The sequence below is a fragment of the Aspergillus uvarum genome (genome assembly GCF_003184745.1).
Source record: "Aspergillus uvarum CBS 121591 unplaced genomic scaffold BO82scaffold_2, whole genome shotgun sequence".
NCBI classification, from domain to species: Eukaryota; Fungi; Ascomycota; class Eurotiomycetes; order Eurotiales; family Aspergillaceae; genus Aspergillus; species Aspergillus uvarum.
The window spans coordinates 150,871-168,472 of record NW_020291299.1 but is presented as its reverse complement, the minus strand read 5'-3'; the positions used below and the strand labels follow the sequence as shown (position 1 = coordinate 168,472).

General features: G+C 55.5%; 7 protein-coding genes across 7 annotated transcripts; 3 read left to right on the top strand and 4 right to left on the bottom strand.

Moving 5' to 3' along the window:
- The first annotated feature begins 114 nt into the window (after positions 1 to 114).
- BO82DRAFT_388347 (acetyl-CoA synthetase-like protein) lies at positions 115 to 3,692 on the top strand. Its single transcript, XM_025638376.1, has 3 exons — positions 115 to 1,132; positions 1,189 to 1,264; positions 1,317 to 3,692. The coding sequence occupies exons 1-3, from the start codon at positions 160 to 162 to the stop codon at positions 3,511 to 3,513; spliced, it is 3,246 nt and encodes a 1,081-aa protein (XP_025496903.1). The 5' UTR covers positions 115 to 159; the 3' UTR covers positions 3,514 to 3,692.
- A 452-nt stretch (positions 3,693 to 4,144) lies between these two features.
- Positions 4,145 to 6,366, top strand: BO82DRAFT_412442 (uncharacterized protein; the record flags this gene model as incomplete). Its single annotated transcript, XM_025639835.1, has 4 exons — positions 4,145 to 4,196; positions 4,249 to 4,935; positions 5,071 to 5,383; positions 5,448 to 6,366. The coding sequence occupies 4 exons, from the start codon at positions 4,145 to 4,147 to the stop codon at positions 6,082 to 6,084; spliced, it is 1,689 nt and encodes a 562-aa protein (XP_025496902.1). The 3' UTR covers positions 6,085 to 6,366.
- On the bottom strand, positions 6,209 to 8,336 carry BO82DRAFT_349875 (peptidase M61 domain-containing protein). Its single transcript, XM_025633993.1, has 2 exons — positions 7,316 to 8,336; positions 6,209 to 7,235 (listed from the first exon to the last, which is right to left on the bottom strand). The coding sequence occupies exons 1-2, from the start codon at positions 8,268 to 8,270 to the stop codon at positions 6,517 to 6,519; spliced, it is 1,674 nt and encodes a 557-aa protein (XP_025496901.1). The 5' UTR covers positions 8,271 to 8,336; the 3' UTR covers positions 6,209 to 6,516.
- Positions 8,337 to 11,361: 3,025 nt separating this feature from the next.
- BO82DRAFT_272427 (uncharacterized protein) lies at positions 11,362 to 12,327 on the bottom strand (the record flags this gene model as incomplete). The annotated part of the gene is made up of 1 exon (XM_025631021.1): positions 11,362 to 12,327. One exon carries the CDS (start codon positions 12,325 to 12,327, stop codon positions 11,362 to 11,364), a length of 966 nt encoding a protein of 321 aa, XP_025496900.1.
- An 858-nt stretch (positions 12,328 to 13,185) lies between these two features.
- BO82DRAFT_50942 (uncharacterized protein) lies at positions 13,186 to 13,607 on the top strand. The gene has a single exon (XM_025641283.1). It carries the CDS (start codon positions 13,306 to 13,308, stop codon positions 13,561 to 13,563), a length of 258 nt encoding a protein of 85 aa, XP_025496899.1. The 5' UTR covers positions 13,186 to 13,305; the 3' UTR covers positions 13,564 to 13,607.
- Positions 13,507 to 14,870, bottom strand: BO82DRAFT_349873 (alpha/beta fold hydrolase). Its single transcript, XM_025633992.1, has one exon. The coding sequence runs from the start codon at positions 14,592 to 14,594 to the stop codon at positions 13,653 to 13,655; it is 942 nt and encodes a 313-aa protein (XP_025496898.1). The 5' UTR covers positions 14,595 to 14,870; the 3' UTR covers positions 13,507 to 13,652.
- A 20-nt stretch (positions 14,871 to 14,890) lies between these two features.
- BO82DRAFT_299685 (MDR family MFS transporter) lies at positions 14,891 to 17,133 on the bottom strand. The gene is made up of 5 exons (XM_025632031.1): positions 16,635 to 17,133; positions 16,472 to 16,557; positions 16,196 to 16,396; positions 15,601 to 16,123; positions 14,891 to 15,511 (listed from the first exon to the last, which is right to left on the bottom strand). Exons 1-5 carry the CDS (start codon positions 16,824 to 16,826, stop codon positions 14,954 to 14,956), a joined length of 1,560 nt encoding a protein of 519 aa, XP_025496897.1. The 5' UTR covers positions 16,827 to 17,133; the 3' UTR covers positions 14,891 to 14,953.
- Between the last annotated feature and the right edge of the window lie 469 nt (positions 17,134 to 17,602).

The following is a 17,602-nucleotide window of genomic DNA, read 5'->3' as shown; positions in this document are numbered from 1 at the left end:
CACCTGAGGTGGCAGCTTATCATCGATAACGCTTGCAACGCTTCTGCCCCACCAAACACGGAGTCGCCGGGACTATACGACTATTTACATTCGGCCCTCCCTCCCCGATGAAACGAAAAATAATCGAGAAACCCAGCATACACGAGGGTTTCATTCACAATGAACGTCTTTGGCACCTACACGGACTCCGCCGCCACGCCACTCCTAGGAGGCGAGTGCGGCAAACGTCTCATCCCGCACGTTATCGACGCGACGGCCAGCGTAACTCCTGATGCAGAGTGTCTGTCCGTTCCCCGCAGCAACGGCAATCCCCAGGCGGGATGGAAGCGCGTCAGCTGGGCACAGGTCGCCAACGCCGTCAACTACGTAGCGCACATGCTTATCAAGGAGGGTGGCACACCGACCCCTGGGACGTTTCCCACCGTCGCCTACATCGGTCTGGAGGACCCGCGGTATCCGATCTTCGCAACCGGCGCCGTCAAAGCCGGCTACCAGGCGCTCTTCATCTCGCCGCGTAACTCGGTCGAAGCACAGTTGAATCTCTTCGAGAAAACCGATTGCGATCTCCTCTTCCACGAAGCACAATACGCCTCGATGGTGCAACCGTGGGTCGAGAGACGGCCCGGAATGAACCGTGTGGCCGTCGCGCCGTGGGACGAATGGGTGAGCACGGAAGTCGCGCCGTTCCCCTACACCAAGACCTTTGAGGAGGCCGAATGGGATCCTTTCGTGGTGCTGCACACGAGCGGCAGCACCGGGCTGCCGAAGCCTGTCGTCATCCATCAAGGCACGCTCGCCCTGAACGACCTCCACCGTTATGTGCCGGAGTACGAGGGCAATTTGCCTTGGCTGGCGACCTGGGCCAAGTTTCCCAATAAGCGTTACCTTAATATCTTTCCTTTGTTCCACACTGCCGGCATTGCGCCGACGATTCTAATGGCATTCTACTACGATGCGCCGATTGCGTTTCGAGATCCGTCCGTGCCCATCACCGGCGATAATGTGGTGGATTGGCTGCAGAACACAGATGCGGGGTTTACGCTGATGCCGCCGGCAGTCCTGGAGCAGATGTCGCGGTCGGAGATCGCGATCGAGGAGCTGAAGAAACTCCATGCGGTGGGATTTGCAGGGGGTGAGTGCAGCCTTCCGCCTTTAAAGACAGTTGCTAACCGGATGCTCGGCATTCAGGTCCCGTCGCTCCAGATCCGGCGAACCATCTGTTAAGTCATGGTGTAAAATTGGTCAACGCTATTGGCTCAACCGAGTAAGTGAAATCCTGATGGCGCTGCAGACTATGGCTCATTGGAATTTCTCAGGTATATCTACATGCCTTACTACAACCAACCCGACGCCACCCTGTGGCCCTGGTTCATCGTCCCCACCAAGCTGATGGGCATCGAATGGCGCCCATTCGGTGAGGACACATACGAGCAAGTGATCGTGCGCCAGGACAAAAACCACCCCGGTCTGCAGGGCTGCTTCTACGCTTTCCCGGAGCTGCAGGAGTTCAGTACGAAAGACCTGTATCGCCCTCATCCCACCCTACCAAACCACTGGACCTACGTCGGCCGAGCGGACGACATCATCATCTTCTCTAACGGCGAGAAACTCAACCCCACGACCATCGAAGGCGCCGTAATGGGCCACCCAGGCGTGCGGGGCGCGCAGGTCGTCGGCAGCACCTACTTCCACGCTGCGCTAATCATCGAGCCGGCGCAGCATCCGACGAGCGAACAGGAAAAACAGCAACTCCTTGATGACGTGTGGCCCATTGTGGAGAAAGTCAATATCGAGACGGTCGCCCATGGCCGCATCTCGCGGGACTACATCTTCCTCTCGGATGCGGAACGGCCGTTCCCGCGGGCCGGCAAGGGCACCATCCAGCGTGCGATGGTCGTGAAGGTATACGCCGAAGACATCGAGCGCATCTTCGCGGCGAGCAGCGACGCATCTGTGGTGGCGATGGATCTCGACCTGAGGTCCAGCGAGAAGTTCGAGGACTCGCTGCGCAAGCTGGTGCATAGCGTGCTCAAGTTGCCCACTCTCTGCGCCGACCAGGACTTCTTCTCCGCTGGCGCAGACTCCCTGCAAGCCATCCAACTGGCCCGGTCACTCCGCGCAAGCCTGGAGAAGGCGAGCAATCTCCCCGACGGCGCCATCATCGACGCTCAAACCATCTACACCCACCCGACGATCACCCAGCTCGCCACCTACGCCTACTCCCTTACCACCACCACGCCCTCATCCACTCTCCAGCCCTCCCCCACAGACGAAACTCTCTACACCACCCTCCTAGAAAAATACACCGCGACCCTCCCCGCTCTCCACCCCAGCAAACCCCTCTCCTCCACCCCCCCACAGACCCTCCTCATAACCGGCACAACCGGAACCCTAGGTCCCTACCTCCTCTCCACCGCCCTCCACAACCCCAGCATCCGCAAGATCATCTGCCTCAACCGCGACCCCAACGCCGCGACCCGCCAACACACCACCCACAGCACTCTCTCCCTCCCCACTGACTTCTCGCGCGTGGAATTCCACACCGCCGACCTCACGCACCCAACCCTCGCCCTCCCCTCCGCCCTCTACACCGGCCTCACCCAAAATGTCGACCAGATCATCCACAACGCCTGGCCTGTCAACTTCAACCTCGCGCTCTCCTCCTTCGAACCCAGCATCCGCGGCGTGCGCCACCTGATCGACTTCAGCCTTGCATCTCCAAACCACATCCCAATCAGCTTCGTCTCCAGCGTGAGCACCCTCGCCAACTGGCCCTCCCCTACAGCTATCCCGGAACAGGGCTTCGAGGAATGGGACTACGCAGTCGGAGGCTACGGCCAATCCAAGCTCGTCGCCAGTCGGATTCTGGAGACAGCGCGTCAGATCTCCGGCGTGCCGTGCAAGATCATCCGCGTCGGACAGGTCGGTGGGCCCCGCGGGGAAAAAGGGATGTGGAATGTGCGCGAGTGGGTGCCCAGCTTAATTCGGAGTTCGTTGTACCTGGGGCTCTTGCCGGAGACACTGGGTGGGCTGGTTGCGGCGGGCGGGTGGATGTGTGTGGAGGATGTAGCGGCGGTGATTTTGGAGGTTTCGGGGGTGGGGGAGGAGGAGAAGGAGGGGTCTCAGTCTGTTGCTGATGTGGATGGAGCTAGGGAAACTGGGGAAGAGCAGGGCGCGCGTTACTTCCACGCTATCAATCCGCACGCGGTCGATTGGGCCGGGCTGGTGCCGGGGCTGTGCCAGTTCTACGGTGACCGCATCCAGAAGGTGGTTCCGTTCGAGGAGTGGGTGGATGCGTTGGAGACGAGTCTGGGGTCGATGGCGGCTGACGAGGCGGAGGCCAATCCCGGCGTCAAGCTGCTGAGTACCTACCGCGAGGCGGCGCGGGAGACCTCCGCCCGGGCGAACGGCTTCGAGACGGCCCGCACGGAGGCGTTGAGTCCTACGATGCGCGGCGTGCAGCCTGTCACCCCGGAGCTGATGAGGCATTGGTGTGAGCAGTGGGGGTTTTAAAGTGCCTATGATCATCCAGTTTGATACTGGACCTGTCGAGGTCAAATTCCGAGGGCAATAATTACCTTCACCATATAGGGTTGCCAATGCTAGTATGAACTGTACTCGGAATATATAGAATATCACTGTCGAAAATATCAGAGAAAGCATGGATACATGTGTAAAGCTCCTCCCAAATAAGTACCTGGTATGCATCCGTCTAACTCGGCCACTGACGAAGGAAGGAGACACTTGTCATCGCCAATCAGACACCTACATAGGTGCTGAGCCGAGAGGTCTGGTCCTACTTGGACACCACAATGTGGTACCTTCTATACTAAGCGTTGTCCTTTCCGTCGGCCTGCGACGCTGTTACACTGCGTGTTGGGGACGAATACCACACAGCCAAGGTATTTGATGTACCACACGCTACAGTACGGTACAGTCCCTACATCCCCTGGATCTGCTCGGGCCAGGCATCTCATCCACCTCAGCTACAGCTCTCTTGGTGCCCTTCCCTTGCATGACACGTCATACTACTCTTCTTCGTATTCCCAACGCCTCCCAGGTTCCCCCAAAACGCTTCCTTTTTTTGGAATCCTTGATATCATACAAGCATGCGTGAAGGAGCGACTTCTAGAGCGAATTCGCCATGCGAGAAGGACACGAAACACGGCAATCAAGTGATATCTACAAGGTACCTAGTAATCCATTGCATCCCGGGCCCTAGTGCCATAGCACTAATACCGCCACCAGCGCAAAGCAGACAGTGTCTAGAGACAACTCCCGGCGCCCTGGATGAGTCTCTACACGAGGCCCGGCTGTACTGGCATACTTTAGCTGAAACGGCCGTCGAAAACCTAGAGGGTGATATAGCCCCACGAGCTCTCCGGGTTAGAGAGTTGTTAAAACGTGTGCCGTCGATTCCTCACAACCATGTCCACGATCGGCAGGCAGCGCTGGCAACGTTCTCGTCCAATGGAAGATTGTATCTGCGAGCACAAACCACCTGGAAAGTAGCAGACGGCGGTGACTGTGGAGTGGGTGGAAAGCAAAAGACGCGGGCCGCTGCCGTCCCAATCGGCGTACAACGCCCCACGCCTCTCCGTTTTGGGAATGATGACTTCTCTGTGGCTGAGCGTGACATCGACAAACCAGGCGTCCAGTGCAACATGATTACCGTGCTTGTCCTCGCTTGGCTGTACATCTTCTCCGCCGAACTGGTCGAGAGGATGCAGGGAGGGTCTACGCTGGCGTACACCGACTCTGGAGCCGAGGTAACCTCCTTGGACGATACTTGCAATGCGATAGATGTTGGCAACGTTGATGAGAACGCTGCGAGATCGTGGGCTGCAATCCTCTCCCCGAGCCCTGTATGGCGTTCCACTATCATGCACAGTGGCTGTAGTCGGTTTCTATCTCCATGGTCGACGACTGTGGATGGTGATCCGCCTCGCGTTCCCGAAGATCAAGGTCGGGAAGCCCCTAGGAACGGGGTCCTCAGTTGTTCCGCCATCTGCCAGGCAGGCTTTAGGGTATCCCGTCGACTTTTGCCGACACCATGGCGTCTCCGGCCAGCTTTTCGCGTAACCTTGCCCACGCACAACTGCTATGGCATGGCGGCTACATTGCCCGACATCCACGCACAAAGTCACATAAGAGTACCAGACGCTCAGACACCGAACGCGGACGAGTTATACAAAGACATCTCATATTACATGGCCTTGAGCTGCGACTTCCATGTGGTGATCTCCAGCATATGTGGGGTCTTCTGGGAGCCCAGTGTACCCTGCAACAAGGTCAGCCCTTGGCTACATCCTGTCCTGCATGAGCTGCCCGCGGCGCTTGATTTCACATCCTCGCCGGGGTATATCGAGGTCCTTGCGACTATGTGCGCTCTGGCTGGGAACGGTCTTCGGTGGATTAGCCTCGTTTGTACTGGAACTTGTTCGCAGTGGCACACCCCCTCTCGATCCCAGCGGTTCGGCGTGGACTGGCTGTCCACAGTCATTTTTGGACCTGTCCGGCACGGGCCCATACGCAGAGCCTTCCGGCTCAGAAGGCCAAATCACGCGCCCCGATGCCTGGCGCCTGCTCTACCTCCCCCCCGCGGTTGAGGATGACCTGCACTACGAGAGTCCCCCCTTCAGCCCCTGGGAGCCTGTGGGGACGACCACCTTCGAGACCTCGGCCATCAGGGTCCGAGTTCATCGTCACTGCCCCCGCCACCGGCTCGTGTACCGCTGTTGGTCCTGGCTTCGACAGGATGGCCTATGGACGGATGATGCCGGTCTCGAACCCGACCGTGGTTCAGATGACGGAGGTGTGGACGCGCGATGTTTGCCCGTACAAGATCCCGAGCCGCTGGAACCCGGTAACAAGATCAAAATCCCTGTTCGGCCGCTCATAGACCAGGATGCGTCCATCGCGGCATCTTGCGAGGTCTTCGGCTGGGTGATGCGCAACTGTGAAGGCTTACCGCCTGAAAGCATATTCCGAGACAAATGGCTGCAGGATGAAGACGAGGATGATGAGAGCGAGTCGTTCCACTCCGCGGATTGCTCTGACCCTAGTGATGCTTGCTGCTGCTAGAATGATGCCATCCAGCATACGCGAGTAGGGAGAAATGTTCGAGATTGGTTAGCTGAAGCTGAGTAAGGACCCCATGACGGATACTGGTTTTATCAGGTTTCGTTACAAGAAAAGTCCATGCCCAGCGAAGCGGATATTTGCTAAGTACTTCATTAGTGAAGACAGGACCCTTGTAGCTTTGAACTGCAGGGGGGTTGGTTTATACCTCGTCACTACCGTCCACCCACCCCGCGAGTCGAGCTTGCCGACCTGCCCTTGCACAGGATAAATGTCATGTATACCTGATGTAAAATCATCTAGATCCAGTAATGTTCTACCATCCATAACCCTTCAGCATTGCACTCCATGGCAATTACGGAGCCCAGCTCAGGATTGAAGAAGCGAATAATGACCGATAATTCTCGACTACCTAGGCCCAAGGTCAGCTCACGATTACTCCAATTGCCAGACCCTCGCCTTGTCGAACGACCGTGGCCAGTATAAGATCTGCACCCTGTCGCCGCCTTGCACAACCACCACATCCATCGTGGCCGACAGAGACGTGGAACAACGACCCGCCCGAGACGTCGATACCAGCGGCAACCCGTCCTCCAGGCCAGCGTTGGCAGCCCTCGATCCCGGCACAACCCCGCAGATCACACGCTGATTGACACTCGCTAAACTGAATCCAAACTCCAATATCTCTTGCTCGCTAGGGCTGAGCCCCCATTCCTCGTGGATCACAATGGTGCCGCCCAAGTTGAGAACCCTACCGCGCAGCATATCCTGCAACTCGTGTGCGACCCCCGCACCCAGAAATGGTCGCAAATAGTCCAGCCAGTCGCTCGCCTGAAGTCGCTCTCCGCTACGCCAACGTCTAGCCATGTCAATCACAACCTCATCCAGCGGGCTGTCCGCGTCCAGCCCGAACCGTCCCGTCATCTTCCGCAGACGGCTGTCCACCTGCAGCAGGTAGGCGCAGCCCCGCATATACGGGATCAGCTCTGCATACCAGTCGTCGTAGAATTCCGTCTGCGAGTCGCGCGCATCCATGCCGATGCGCGGGCTGGTTCCGTAGGCGCCTAGGTATGCATTGATGCGGTGGCGCAGATACTCCGCCCCGCGGAGACCGAATCGATAGGGCAGGTAGGCGGAGTAGAACTGTGCGAGCCCTATCACCCCACACGTGAGTACGGTGCTGCACGCATTCTGCACAGGATCCTAATCTGATGATCCACCTTGAGCCCCTTACCTTCAATAAACCACCCATTCCCGTACCCATCCGCCTCCGGCCCCATCATGACAAAGCTGTGAACCATCTCGTGCGAGAACAGCGCCACCAGATCCTCCTCCGTCTCCTCCTCGCTGGACGCATCGTACTCCAGCACATAACTCTCCTGACAGCCATGGCCGCCAAACCCGCGAAGCACTCGTCGGATGAAGATGTGATACGAAACCGCATCGGGGTTCCGGAAGAACGCCGCCAGTTTGGGATACAGCAGGATGCTGTACGAATGCAGCCGCTGCAGATTCTCCGGCAGCTGGCCGAACCAGAACACTTGCGCGCGCGGAGCCGCAGCAACGATGTTCCCGTTACATGGATAACTTTTGATCGGTCCAACCATATACACCGAATCGATGAGCACCGTCGGCGGTCCAGCCCTCACCACCGGGTCGGGTCCCTCCCCGAATGACCACACGGCGCGGGTCCGCGGGGGCGCGTGCGAGAGGTCCCACGCCACAACATGCCGGTAGACGCGCTCGTCCGCCGGGCGGGGCAGGAACCAGCGCCCGTTGCCGATCAACCCCCCCTGGTCGCGGCGCAGGTCGACCCGCGGGCCGATCGGCGTCGTGAGGTCTACGGCCCGCGGGGTCACGCGGAATCGCAGCTGGACGTCGCCGACTGTGTCGCGGTCGACGCGCCATTCCTGGTCTGTATTGGTCGGGTCGGTCGGGTCGTGGAAGAACAGAAATAGCTGGCCCGCTGCGTCGGATGCGGTGATGTCGCGCTCGGTGTATGGGTGGGCCGGGACGTTGCCGTAGGAGGTCTCGAAGAGGAAGAGCGGGTGGTGGGCCGCGCACTGAGGGTTTTGGAGGGTGAGGTGGACGGATAGTCGGTCGGCTGCGTCGGCGGTGAAATGAGGCGTGACGGTGAGTTTGAGCGCGCTGGGGCTGCGGTTTGGTGGTCTTTGGGGACAATAGTTCATGATGGGATGGGATCGTGAGAGTCCAGGCTTAGGGCACGCCTGGGGGGTTCGGGTTGACAAGGCGACAAATTAAGAGGTAAAGCGTAGCCCGGGGAGGCAAACAGGACTTGCTATCTTTAAAGTATGCGAGATCCCAATTCCAAATTTCCTGTCACCTTGTTTAATCCTTGCTTCTTGTGACACTTAGTGATTTATTATCTCGACATAAGCACTATAAAAGCGCTAAGCACGCCACAGGCCACTCTACAGCACTAATTGGCCGGGTGAAGGCAACCCGTGCCAGCGATTTGATTCTTTTCCCAACTAAGCAAGCTAGACAGGGGCGTCACCCAGCCTAGTAGACTGGTCCTGTGGCACATTGGCGGCTGAATTTCATCTTTCTATCCTCACAGGATGAAGTGACCGAAAAGCAGGGACGAGGGGGCGATGCCAACCGGTGCTGACCATCACGTGATCATTTCCTTGTTTTGGGTCTTTCGTGGGCCTCTGTGTCTCGCACCACGTCTGAACCATAAGTTAATAATACCGTACTGCTGCCCCTGTCAGAATCGGACCATACTGTACATACATGGCCACACCACACCAGTACATCCTTAAAGGCGAATACACGGCTGACAGAACCAAACTTCTTTCCACTCCGGCTATCGGCGGACAGACAAGCAGAAAAATGGATTGTCGATCCTCGCATATGTACTGTACAGTATACAGTATATTCTGCTTCTATAATGCTTTTGCCTTTGTTTTCCGATTCTTCTGTGCACTGCTAGTTCGGTTCATCCCGGTCAACGGTGCTTTGTACAGTACCTACCGTACCCAGCGAACCACTTGGAACTATTTTCATCGATCCCGGGGGCACTTCGACAAAGGCCGGAGTGTATGAGTCTGGAGAGTGTCCTTTATAGAGCTTCATGGTCTTCCCCGCTCAGGTCTGGGCCTGATGCACTCCCTTTTTCCATCTACTCGTATACATACACATTAGTGACATCACGACATCTTACGACGAACCCCATCCACGGGAATTGACGAGCTCCTAGCCTCGACATGCCGTCCGCATCGATCCTATTCTAAGCGTGAGCAAAATAATAAAAACGGACGTTTTATGCATTCTCCCCGGGAAAACGCCCCATATTAAACGACGGGACCGCGGGGAGCCAGACGGTGAGAGAGCCTTGCGTTCATTCCATCGAACCCTCGCAACGAGACAAGCTAATAGAGCCCTAGCTCTGATCGAGTTGCCTCCTTCCAAGCGCCCAAAAAGATGACGAGCGACACGGCTGGCTCCAACAGCGAAGCGCGGACGAACGGTGCCTCCTACAACGCGCGCGATTGTCTTTGGGGGAGCCCCAGCGCCGCCGGGATTACTCCAACCCAGCCACCGGACGACGATGAGCCTGGGCCCGCATCATTACCATACTACTACTATCGGGTTGAAGAACGGATCTCGGCTAGCGACCGTGAATACCTAACGGTAGTCTATTGGGCTCAGGATACGCTGTTCACGTTTGCAGCAGTGATGAAAGAGCATCGCAGAGCAAACTCTGTACGAAGATACCCCTATCTCCCAACTTTTGCTGACCATTGTAGCGGCTCCTGGGAGCCTTGACTTTCCCATCACCCCAAGAGTCAGGTGAATCCTCGCCATTCTGCTCCCGCTCAGATCCAGCCATAGTCTGGACCCTTCGCCTAAGAGTCAAGCGTCATCTGAATGTCTAGATGTCGGCTCTGGGAATAACTTTAGTGTAACAGCTGCTAGAGTCCGAGACATCAGGACTGGCGGTCAAAGAGAGGTTTGTAAATGTATTTGTCCACTGGCATCTGTTCCTCTTTTCTCGGCCCAGCCTGTTTCACTTGTTCCTTGGTTGGAATTTCGATATTTCAGCTCCATTCCCCATTGGCGAAAGCCTTGGGATGCAGTACCAACACCTACCCTCCCAAGTGCGCTTCATTCCATAGCACAGTAGCACGTTTGCTCTCTTCAGTGAGACTATCCGATTTTTGGTGTCTCTCCGATAAATGCGGTCTTCCTTGGTTGCCACTATGTCTATAAAACGGCTCATTGTCGATATGCTCTCTCTCTTTCTCCCCAACAGTTCCTCACTCTCTCTTAAACACTCCCATCTCTTGCGACACCCACATCTACTTCCAAGTCCACCTCCCGCTCACTCAAATACTTCATCTCCCACTCCACTCCGACCCTTACCTAGATACTATTAACCAATCAACCATGGGTCGAACCAACCAAAGAAGGCGCGCCAAAAGGCTGGCGAAGCAGAAAGCCAAGGAACAGGCAGAGAAAGAGGCAAAGCAAGAGGCAAGGCGGCAAGCAAAGCAACAAGTCGAATGGGAAAAGAACAAGGTTCCTTGGGACTTCTCAACCTTGGGGCCATTACTGTGGCCACTAGTCATTAGAATGGCAGGCAAATGGTGGCAGTGTCATATGTGCTTGGGGTGGTCGAACAACGAACGGGTGTGCTGCCGCAGGCTATCCCGGCGTCTTACTTGCAAGCACGAGCGCTGCCCTTCCTGCAAGCCTTTCTTGGCCAGGTTGACATGATGACAACCTCTGCAAGTTGCCATCTCGTAGAGGAGGAGAATCAGAGGGGAGCCTTCGAAGACACTTAGTTCATTGCCGCAGTGACTCTTTTGCAATGCTCTCTACAACTATGTCTTGACACTCCCAGATAGGACCACACACATATAAACACACTAAGAAAAAAATACCATGCAAAGGAGCATCATCCAACCATAAAAGCATCAATGTAGAGAGGGATTCAAATGGCCCCTGAATGTTACGCAAAGATCATTATCTTGAACCCTTGAGTGCACGGAAGGCAATCTGAGCGTTGTAAGGCCGATGTGCTTTTTCATGTTTATCCATTGCATGAACAAACATAGCAAGCTGACTGCATCAGCAGGAAGCATGAAGCCAGATACATAATACTATATCCGCCAGGCTGAAAAGGCATGCGATGGCGAGAGCAGATATGAAAGGCAAGAACGATGATCGTGCAGTCAATGCCGCAAGGTCTGGGTGGAGTAGACAAGACGGCGATGAGACAAGTTTTCAGCACCGCTCTGGTCGCCTCAAGGCTCAAACGAGAACACTTTCATCCCCGGAGTTATCTAAGTCCTCATCAGACGAATCATCCGATGAATCGTCTTCAGAGACGTACGTCAGTCCGAATCGTTCCGCGAATAAGTCCAACATATCATGTTCCCGATGCCAACGGAACTCCTTTTCCCAACGGAATCGTCGCGAAACACACTCCACCCTATTTTGTTCTCGTTTTGTCGCCTTACTCCACAGACGTTGGACCTTGCTTCGTCGTAGTCGCGGGTTATTATTTTTCTCAACCCACTCATCAAAAGTCCCTTCGATGGATAAGACGATAAACTCAGACATGCCCAACTGCTTGTCAATCCCCTTCCGTGAATTGCCCGGAAATGCATGTTCCTGCAACCAGAAGTCATGTCCACGGGTCCCAAACACGAACGGATAAGGACTTTCCGGAACAATGGCTCCGGAGTCAATCAGGCATTCCAGATCCTGCAAGCGGATCGGACCTTCATGGCACCCACATTTTATGTAGCTGTGTAGTGGGCCTTTCCTGATATCGGGGCCCTCGATGAAACTTGCCCGTGAGGTTGGGGGCTGGTGAAGGAACATTCGTCGCCAACTGGCTTCCGGGCGGAGGTATGCCTCTTCTTTTTCGGTAGAGCTTATGTCTGGAAACCATGCACCGATATATGCCGGGCGCGGACGCGTTGTTAACCTTCGGGCGATGAATTGCGGCCATATGATGTCGAGGAGGAGCGTGTTCTTGGTCCTTGGCTGGTCTGGCGCTGTCGCGGCCGACTGGGGAAGGAGGAATAGTGCTGTTTGGAGCCTCGGAGAGGTTCTGATGAGGTTGTTCCAGAGATGACAAATTCGGGTGGAGATCAGCAGGGTGTGCATGTCCAGGTTTAGGAGTATGGATTCTAGTAGTTCAGGGATGATGAAAATCCAGGCTGCGTGGGGCACCCGCGTGGGGGGAATGATTGGCGATAAGACAGACATGGGGTTGCAGGGAAGTGTGGTTAATTGAGAAGGCCCAGTTGAGCGCGCATTGGAGAAAGAAGGGCGCTTTTGTAGGTAAAGCTCTGCTGGAACTCATGTCCATATAGCATCATCATTTCCATCAGAGTGTCGACATAGATGACCTCATGGAATGGTAGACCAGTAGGCTGCTTTATTGTAGAGTTGTACCAAGGATGATCCATTGTCAATATCCCGATGCCGCGTCCAGGGCCCTGTAGCGGCCGACTTCGGGATCGGCGTCTTAAGATACTAGGAAACAGTTCAGGTAACGTGTCAAATTGATGTTGTATCTGAAGCTAGCTATCAAAGAGACGCAGAGAGGGGATCGAAGGCCCGTTGAAATAGCCGCCGTGCAGTACCTATTGAAAGGGAAGTTGCGCCTTGTTGTCCTGTCCCTTGTTGAAAGGGAAGTTACGCCTTGCCTGCTACAGCAGATTGCAAGGAATGATAGTCAGAGCACAGCAATACCGGCCAGGATAGAACGACGCTACAATGGGCCTATTCACGGACTGTGTGATATGCGTTAGGAAGACGGTAGAATCTTGTTAGTCTATGCAAGCTCTTCAGCAATTTTATTAGATATCTTATGCGATGTTATTTGGCGTTCAAGGGTCGTCTCAAAGACCTTCTGAAAGGCCTTATATTTCCCATAAGACCCCATGTAGGGCCGATGTTCATATAAAGTGGCCTCATGTATAGCCCCGTACAAGGCTGCATACGGGGTTGACAAACACGCTTATTCAATACTATAACATCCTACATATTCCAATTCTAGGCAGTATCTAGCACATACGACCACAGGGTGTGGAAAACAGGGCTTCCCGTCCGCTCAGCCGTACTTGAGCCACCTCTTGAACGAGGCAACTGGGAGATGAGCTTTTTGAAGGTTGCTGCTTTATGGGTGAGCGCTGCCAAAGCACTGGATGAGTGTGGGTGAGAAACCACTTAGTACAATTTATGCGAAGTGGAAGAAGGGCACCCGATCCACTTGACCATTGCTTTCTTTCTTTCTCGCTTGCTGGCTTTCTTTTCTCTCCCGATGTTTTTTTTTCCCTTTCTTTTATCTCAAGATACTTGTTTTTTTTTTTTTCAGAGGCAACTCCAAAGACAACTTCAAGAGTGATCCTAGACGTGTATCAGGCATGCCACGCGATAAAGAATTTGAACAACGAAAACATGATACTATCGATGAATTTATTATGGCCCTACATCTAAGTATAACCTAGCCATTGACAGGCTATCTGCCACGCGACCGTGCGGGCTGTCGAATACATACACATATAGTATATACTATATATCGATGTTCAGACGGCGCCGGACGGAATCCTCCGTAGGACCCAGCGGATTTCATCCGCGACTCGTTCCGGCTCCGTAATCTGAATATTATGGCCACTCTGGGTGGTCGTCGAGAAGCGCGCGGTACTCGATAAATTCAGGAGTTCGCGCTGGAAGGCCTCCTCGCTGTCGTCCCACCTTGCTAGATAGTTGCGAAAGGTCGCTCGCTGGGCCTCCGTCCCCAATCCCTGGGCGACCCCCCGGTCGTACATGCGCTGCTGGTCGCGTTGAGAATTGCCCCGGAGCACACTGAGCGGCTTGCCGTGCAGCAGGTCTTGGCTGGGGGGACGTAGTTGCTGCTTCTGGGCCAGGACCGCGCGACTGATCTGCAGACAGGGCAGCTCGCGGACGGCCTGTCGCTCATGGTGTGGGCTGGCTTCCTCCGCCATCAGCTCCGCCCACTCGGAGTCCGTCAGCCGGTAATCGTGTGTTAGGCCCACGACCTCCATGTAATCCAGCCCCGCGGTGACCGCCGCGATGCTGGGATCGGGCCACGTCTCGAAGAGCATGCGTTCCTGGACCGCGTCGACGAGCACCATCCCGCAGATCGCCTCGGGGCCGCGGGCGGCGAGGAACTCGCGCGCGAGCATCCCGCCCCACGAATGCCCGACCACCAGGTACGGGGGTGGGAGGGCGGCCGCGGCTAGCAGGCGGGACAGCTCGTCCACAATGGTGAGGGAGTCCGGCTCGGCGGTGACGGATGCCTCGCTCTGTCCGTAGCCGGACCGTTCGTACAAGAGCAGGGACGCTTCTTGCTCGAGATGCCGACACACCGCACTCCATTCCAGGGCGCTACTGGTGATCCCAGTAAGTACTATCACTAGCGGAGCGCCTGGCTGTCGGGGAATGCCTCGCAATGCGTAGCTTAGGGTATGGGTTCCGATGTGAGCGGTATGTCGGAAGTGTTCCATGGTAAGAAGGTTAGGGTGGGTTAAACTAAAAGGGATGCCACTGAAGTATCTCAATTTGACACGAGGGGGATGGGGAGGTCAAGCACCAGGGGCGGGGGGTGAGAGGGGTTTAAGTGACGGAAACTCCGGGCTATCTGGTTGTCTGTCCAACTAATTAACTAGCCCTAACATGGATGACTCATGCCACGGGAGAGCGAGTTGCTAATTTGTACGGAATCGTTGGGAACAGTAAGCCTTCGAGTAATCTATTGATGATCCCCGAATGCCATTTTTCCGCGATACATATCTTACTAGAGAAAAAAAGAAAGAAAAAAAAAAAAAAAAAAAAAAGGCCGACTACTAAGATACATGCCTTAAAGCTACCTGGCTGCGCTCGCATCGCCTTTGATGGACCGCATTCTCAGCAGCGCCAGAGACGCCAAGGAGCCAACACTGGTCGCGATGGCGAGGTAAAATGCCGGAATGATGGCACCACTGATGGATGGCGAGTCACCGCGGCTGGTGGCGGTTACCAATCCTTCCTGAACCACACTGGTGGCGATGGACAGCAAAACCGTCCCGCCCAAGGTCTGTGCCATGACGATGACAGCCAGTCCAATAGCCACGTCTTGCGTGGTCAAGATGGCCTGAGCCACCAAGTACGCCTGTTGGATCCCCGAGCCACCGCCGACACCGATCAGGATCTCGAAGCCCAGCAAGGAGGCCAACTGCGAAGCCGGGTGGATGGTTGTCAGTAGCGCGGATCCGGCAATGAGCGCACAGCTGCCCAAGTACATGAACGGCAGATAGTATCCGGTAGACGAGACGCCAAACCCGGCGACAAGACTGAACACGACGAACCCGGCGACCATGGGAATGGTATAGATGCCGGATCGCAGTGCGCTCACGGTCCAGACCTCTTGAAACCACAGGGGAATCTACGGATAGGGAGGGGGGAAAGCCCTCGCCCTTCAGCCACTGAACACCAACCGAACGCGGGATAGGTAAGAGGATGGGAGTGACTTACGTAGTACTCGAGAATATTGGCCGTGCCTCCGACAAAAAAGGCATATACAGCTGCCCCGACCATCTCCCTCTGCCGGCCCACGCGGCGCGGGACCATCGCAGCCTCCCCCCGCCAGAGTTGATGGCCGATCAGAGTGGCCAGAAAGACGCCAAACAAGACGAACAAGGCAATCACTTTCGGGCTCGACCATGGGAAGGTGCTGCCCCCCCATTGCAGCAGCAAAACCAGACAGGTGACGGACGATGCAAAAAGCAAGGTGGCCCCCAAGTCAAGGCGGGCAATCTGGTCCACCAACCGCTCCGATGCACCGGCAGGGAGGTACCGATCCTGATAGACGATAAGGATGGCCAAAATGCACAGGGCCCCCGGGGGAGTGTTGATGAGAAAGCACCATCGCCACGACAGTCGAGTGGTAATCGCTCCGCCGAGCAATGGCCCGCAGGACGAAGCAACACTATAGCCGCCATCGATTATGGCGGAAAAGATGGGGCGGCGCTCAAGAGGGACGGCATGAGCTAGAACTCTGCAGCCTTAATCAGCGAGGACGGTTCATCGGATATATTGTTCTCGTGGCCTGGTATGCTGGACAACTCACGTTAAGCAGCCCGTGTTCATCCCTGCGCAACCGAAGCCAGACAGAAGCCGGCCGATGATAAAAGCTGCGGACGAAGTCGCAGTTCCGCTCACGAGGCAGCCGATCTCGAACAAAGCGATCGATCCGGCTAAGATTGGCTTGGCTGGATATTGGTTGTACAACCTGCCGAAAAGAAGGATCGTACAAGATGAAGATAGGAAACTGATAGAAGAGGGAGTTGAGTATCCTTGTAAGCTGAGCATCAAGGCCAGGGGATCACCTTTCAGGCTCACGTACTAAGCGGTACTATACCACCCGATATCGTCCACTGAGTGGAAATGCACGGTGATCTTGGGGATGGCTGTGGCGACTAGACTCTCATTCTGAGATTGCCATTGCCATACATTAGCGAAGCTCTGGGGTGACTGACTCGAAGGACATTGTTCGCAGGGGTTCGTACCAGGCCAGTCAAAAATGTGCTCACTCCCAGACATAGCAAGAGAGCCGACAGTCGCCATCCCGTGAGGTAGCCCCCTTGAAGACCTTCGGTTGCGGGTACTGTGGCATCCGGTACATCCCTGGCCTCCTCTGGCTTATCAGAGCCTGGGGCTGCTGCAGTGAGGTTGAGTGTCACCTCCGTCTTCTCGGCCATTGCGTGTGGAGGGGATTAGGGCACCAGACGAAGGAAAATTTCCTCGGGAAGTACGGGGACCGGGGAGGGGAACGGAGAGGGGAACCCCCTCAACTCAGTGAAAAAAACATGAGTGTTATAGACCGGCCGAGGATGGCAAGGCCGGTTCTAGACCTCTGGATTATCTCCACTGCATGTCGATTAGGCGAAGTCCGTGACGGTTTTCACCAATTGCGTGCTGATGCTCAACCTGGCCTTTCGCGGCTTTGCCACTGTAACCAAGGCTACGTCGTATCACCATTCAGCTGGTAGTATCAGAGAGCATCAGACGAAGTTTGCAGTATTGGAAGGGGCGAAGAGTTTTGTGCGCCGTCGTCCATGATCTTGCAGGAGAGGATAATTAAACTAGGGAAGTAATTTAGTGGCTTAGTTCGATCACTAACGGGTTTGCGACTAGGGCTTACTGACTACTGGAGATGTTCGGCGAAAGGGGCCAATCGGCACCGCGTATCGGAAAAGGATTGTCTTGCATTACGTGGTCTTTCCTCGGAGATGGCAAGGGATGTAACATTAACTCCTCCAGGGAAGCCAGCCTGTCGGAGTCCGGGACCGGGCCGTCGATCCACCCACAACTCCATCCCCGCGCGGCTTCTGCCACTGATCAAGGCTTGACCAATGCTTGACCAATGCTTGACTTGGTTTATCGTCCGTGGTATTTCTTGCTGTCAGCTCGTTGACTAACTACTATCTGCGGCCTGCAGTCCACACAGTCCTGGCCCGCCCCACACCACTGCATC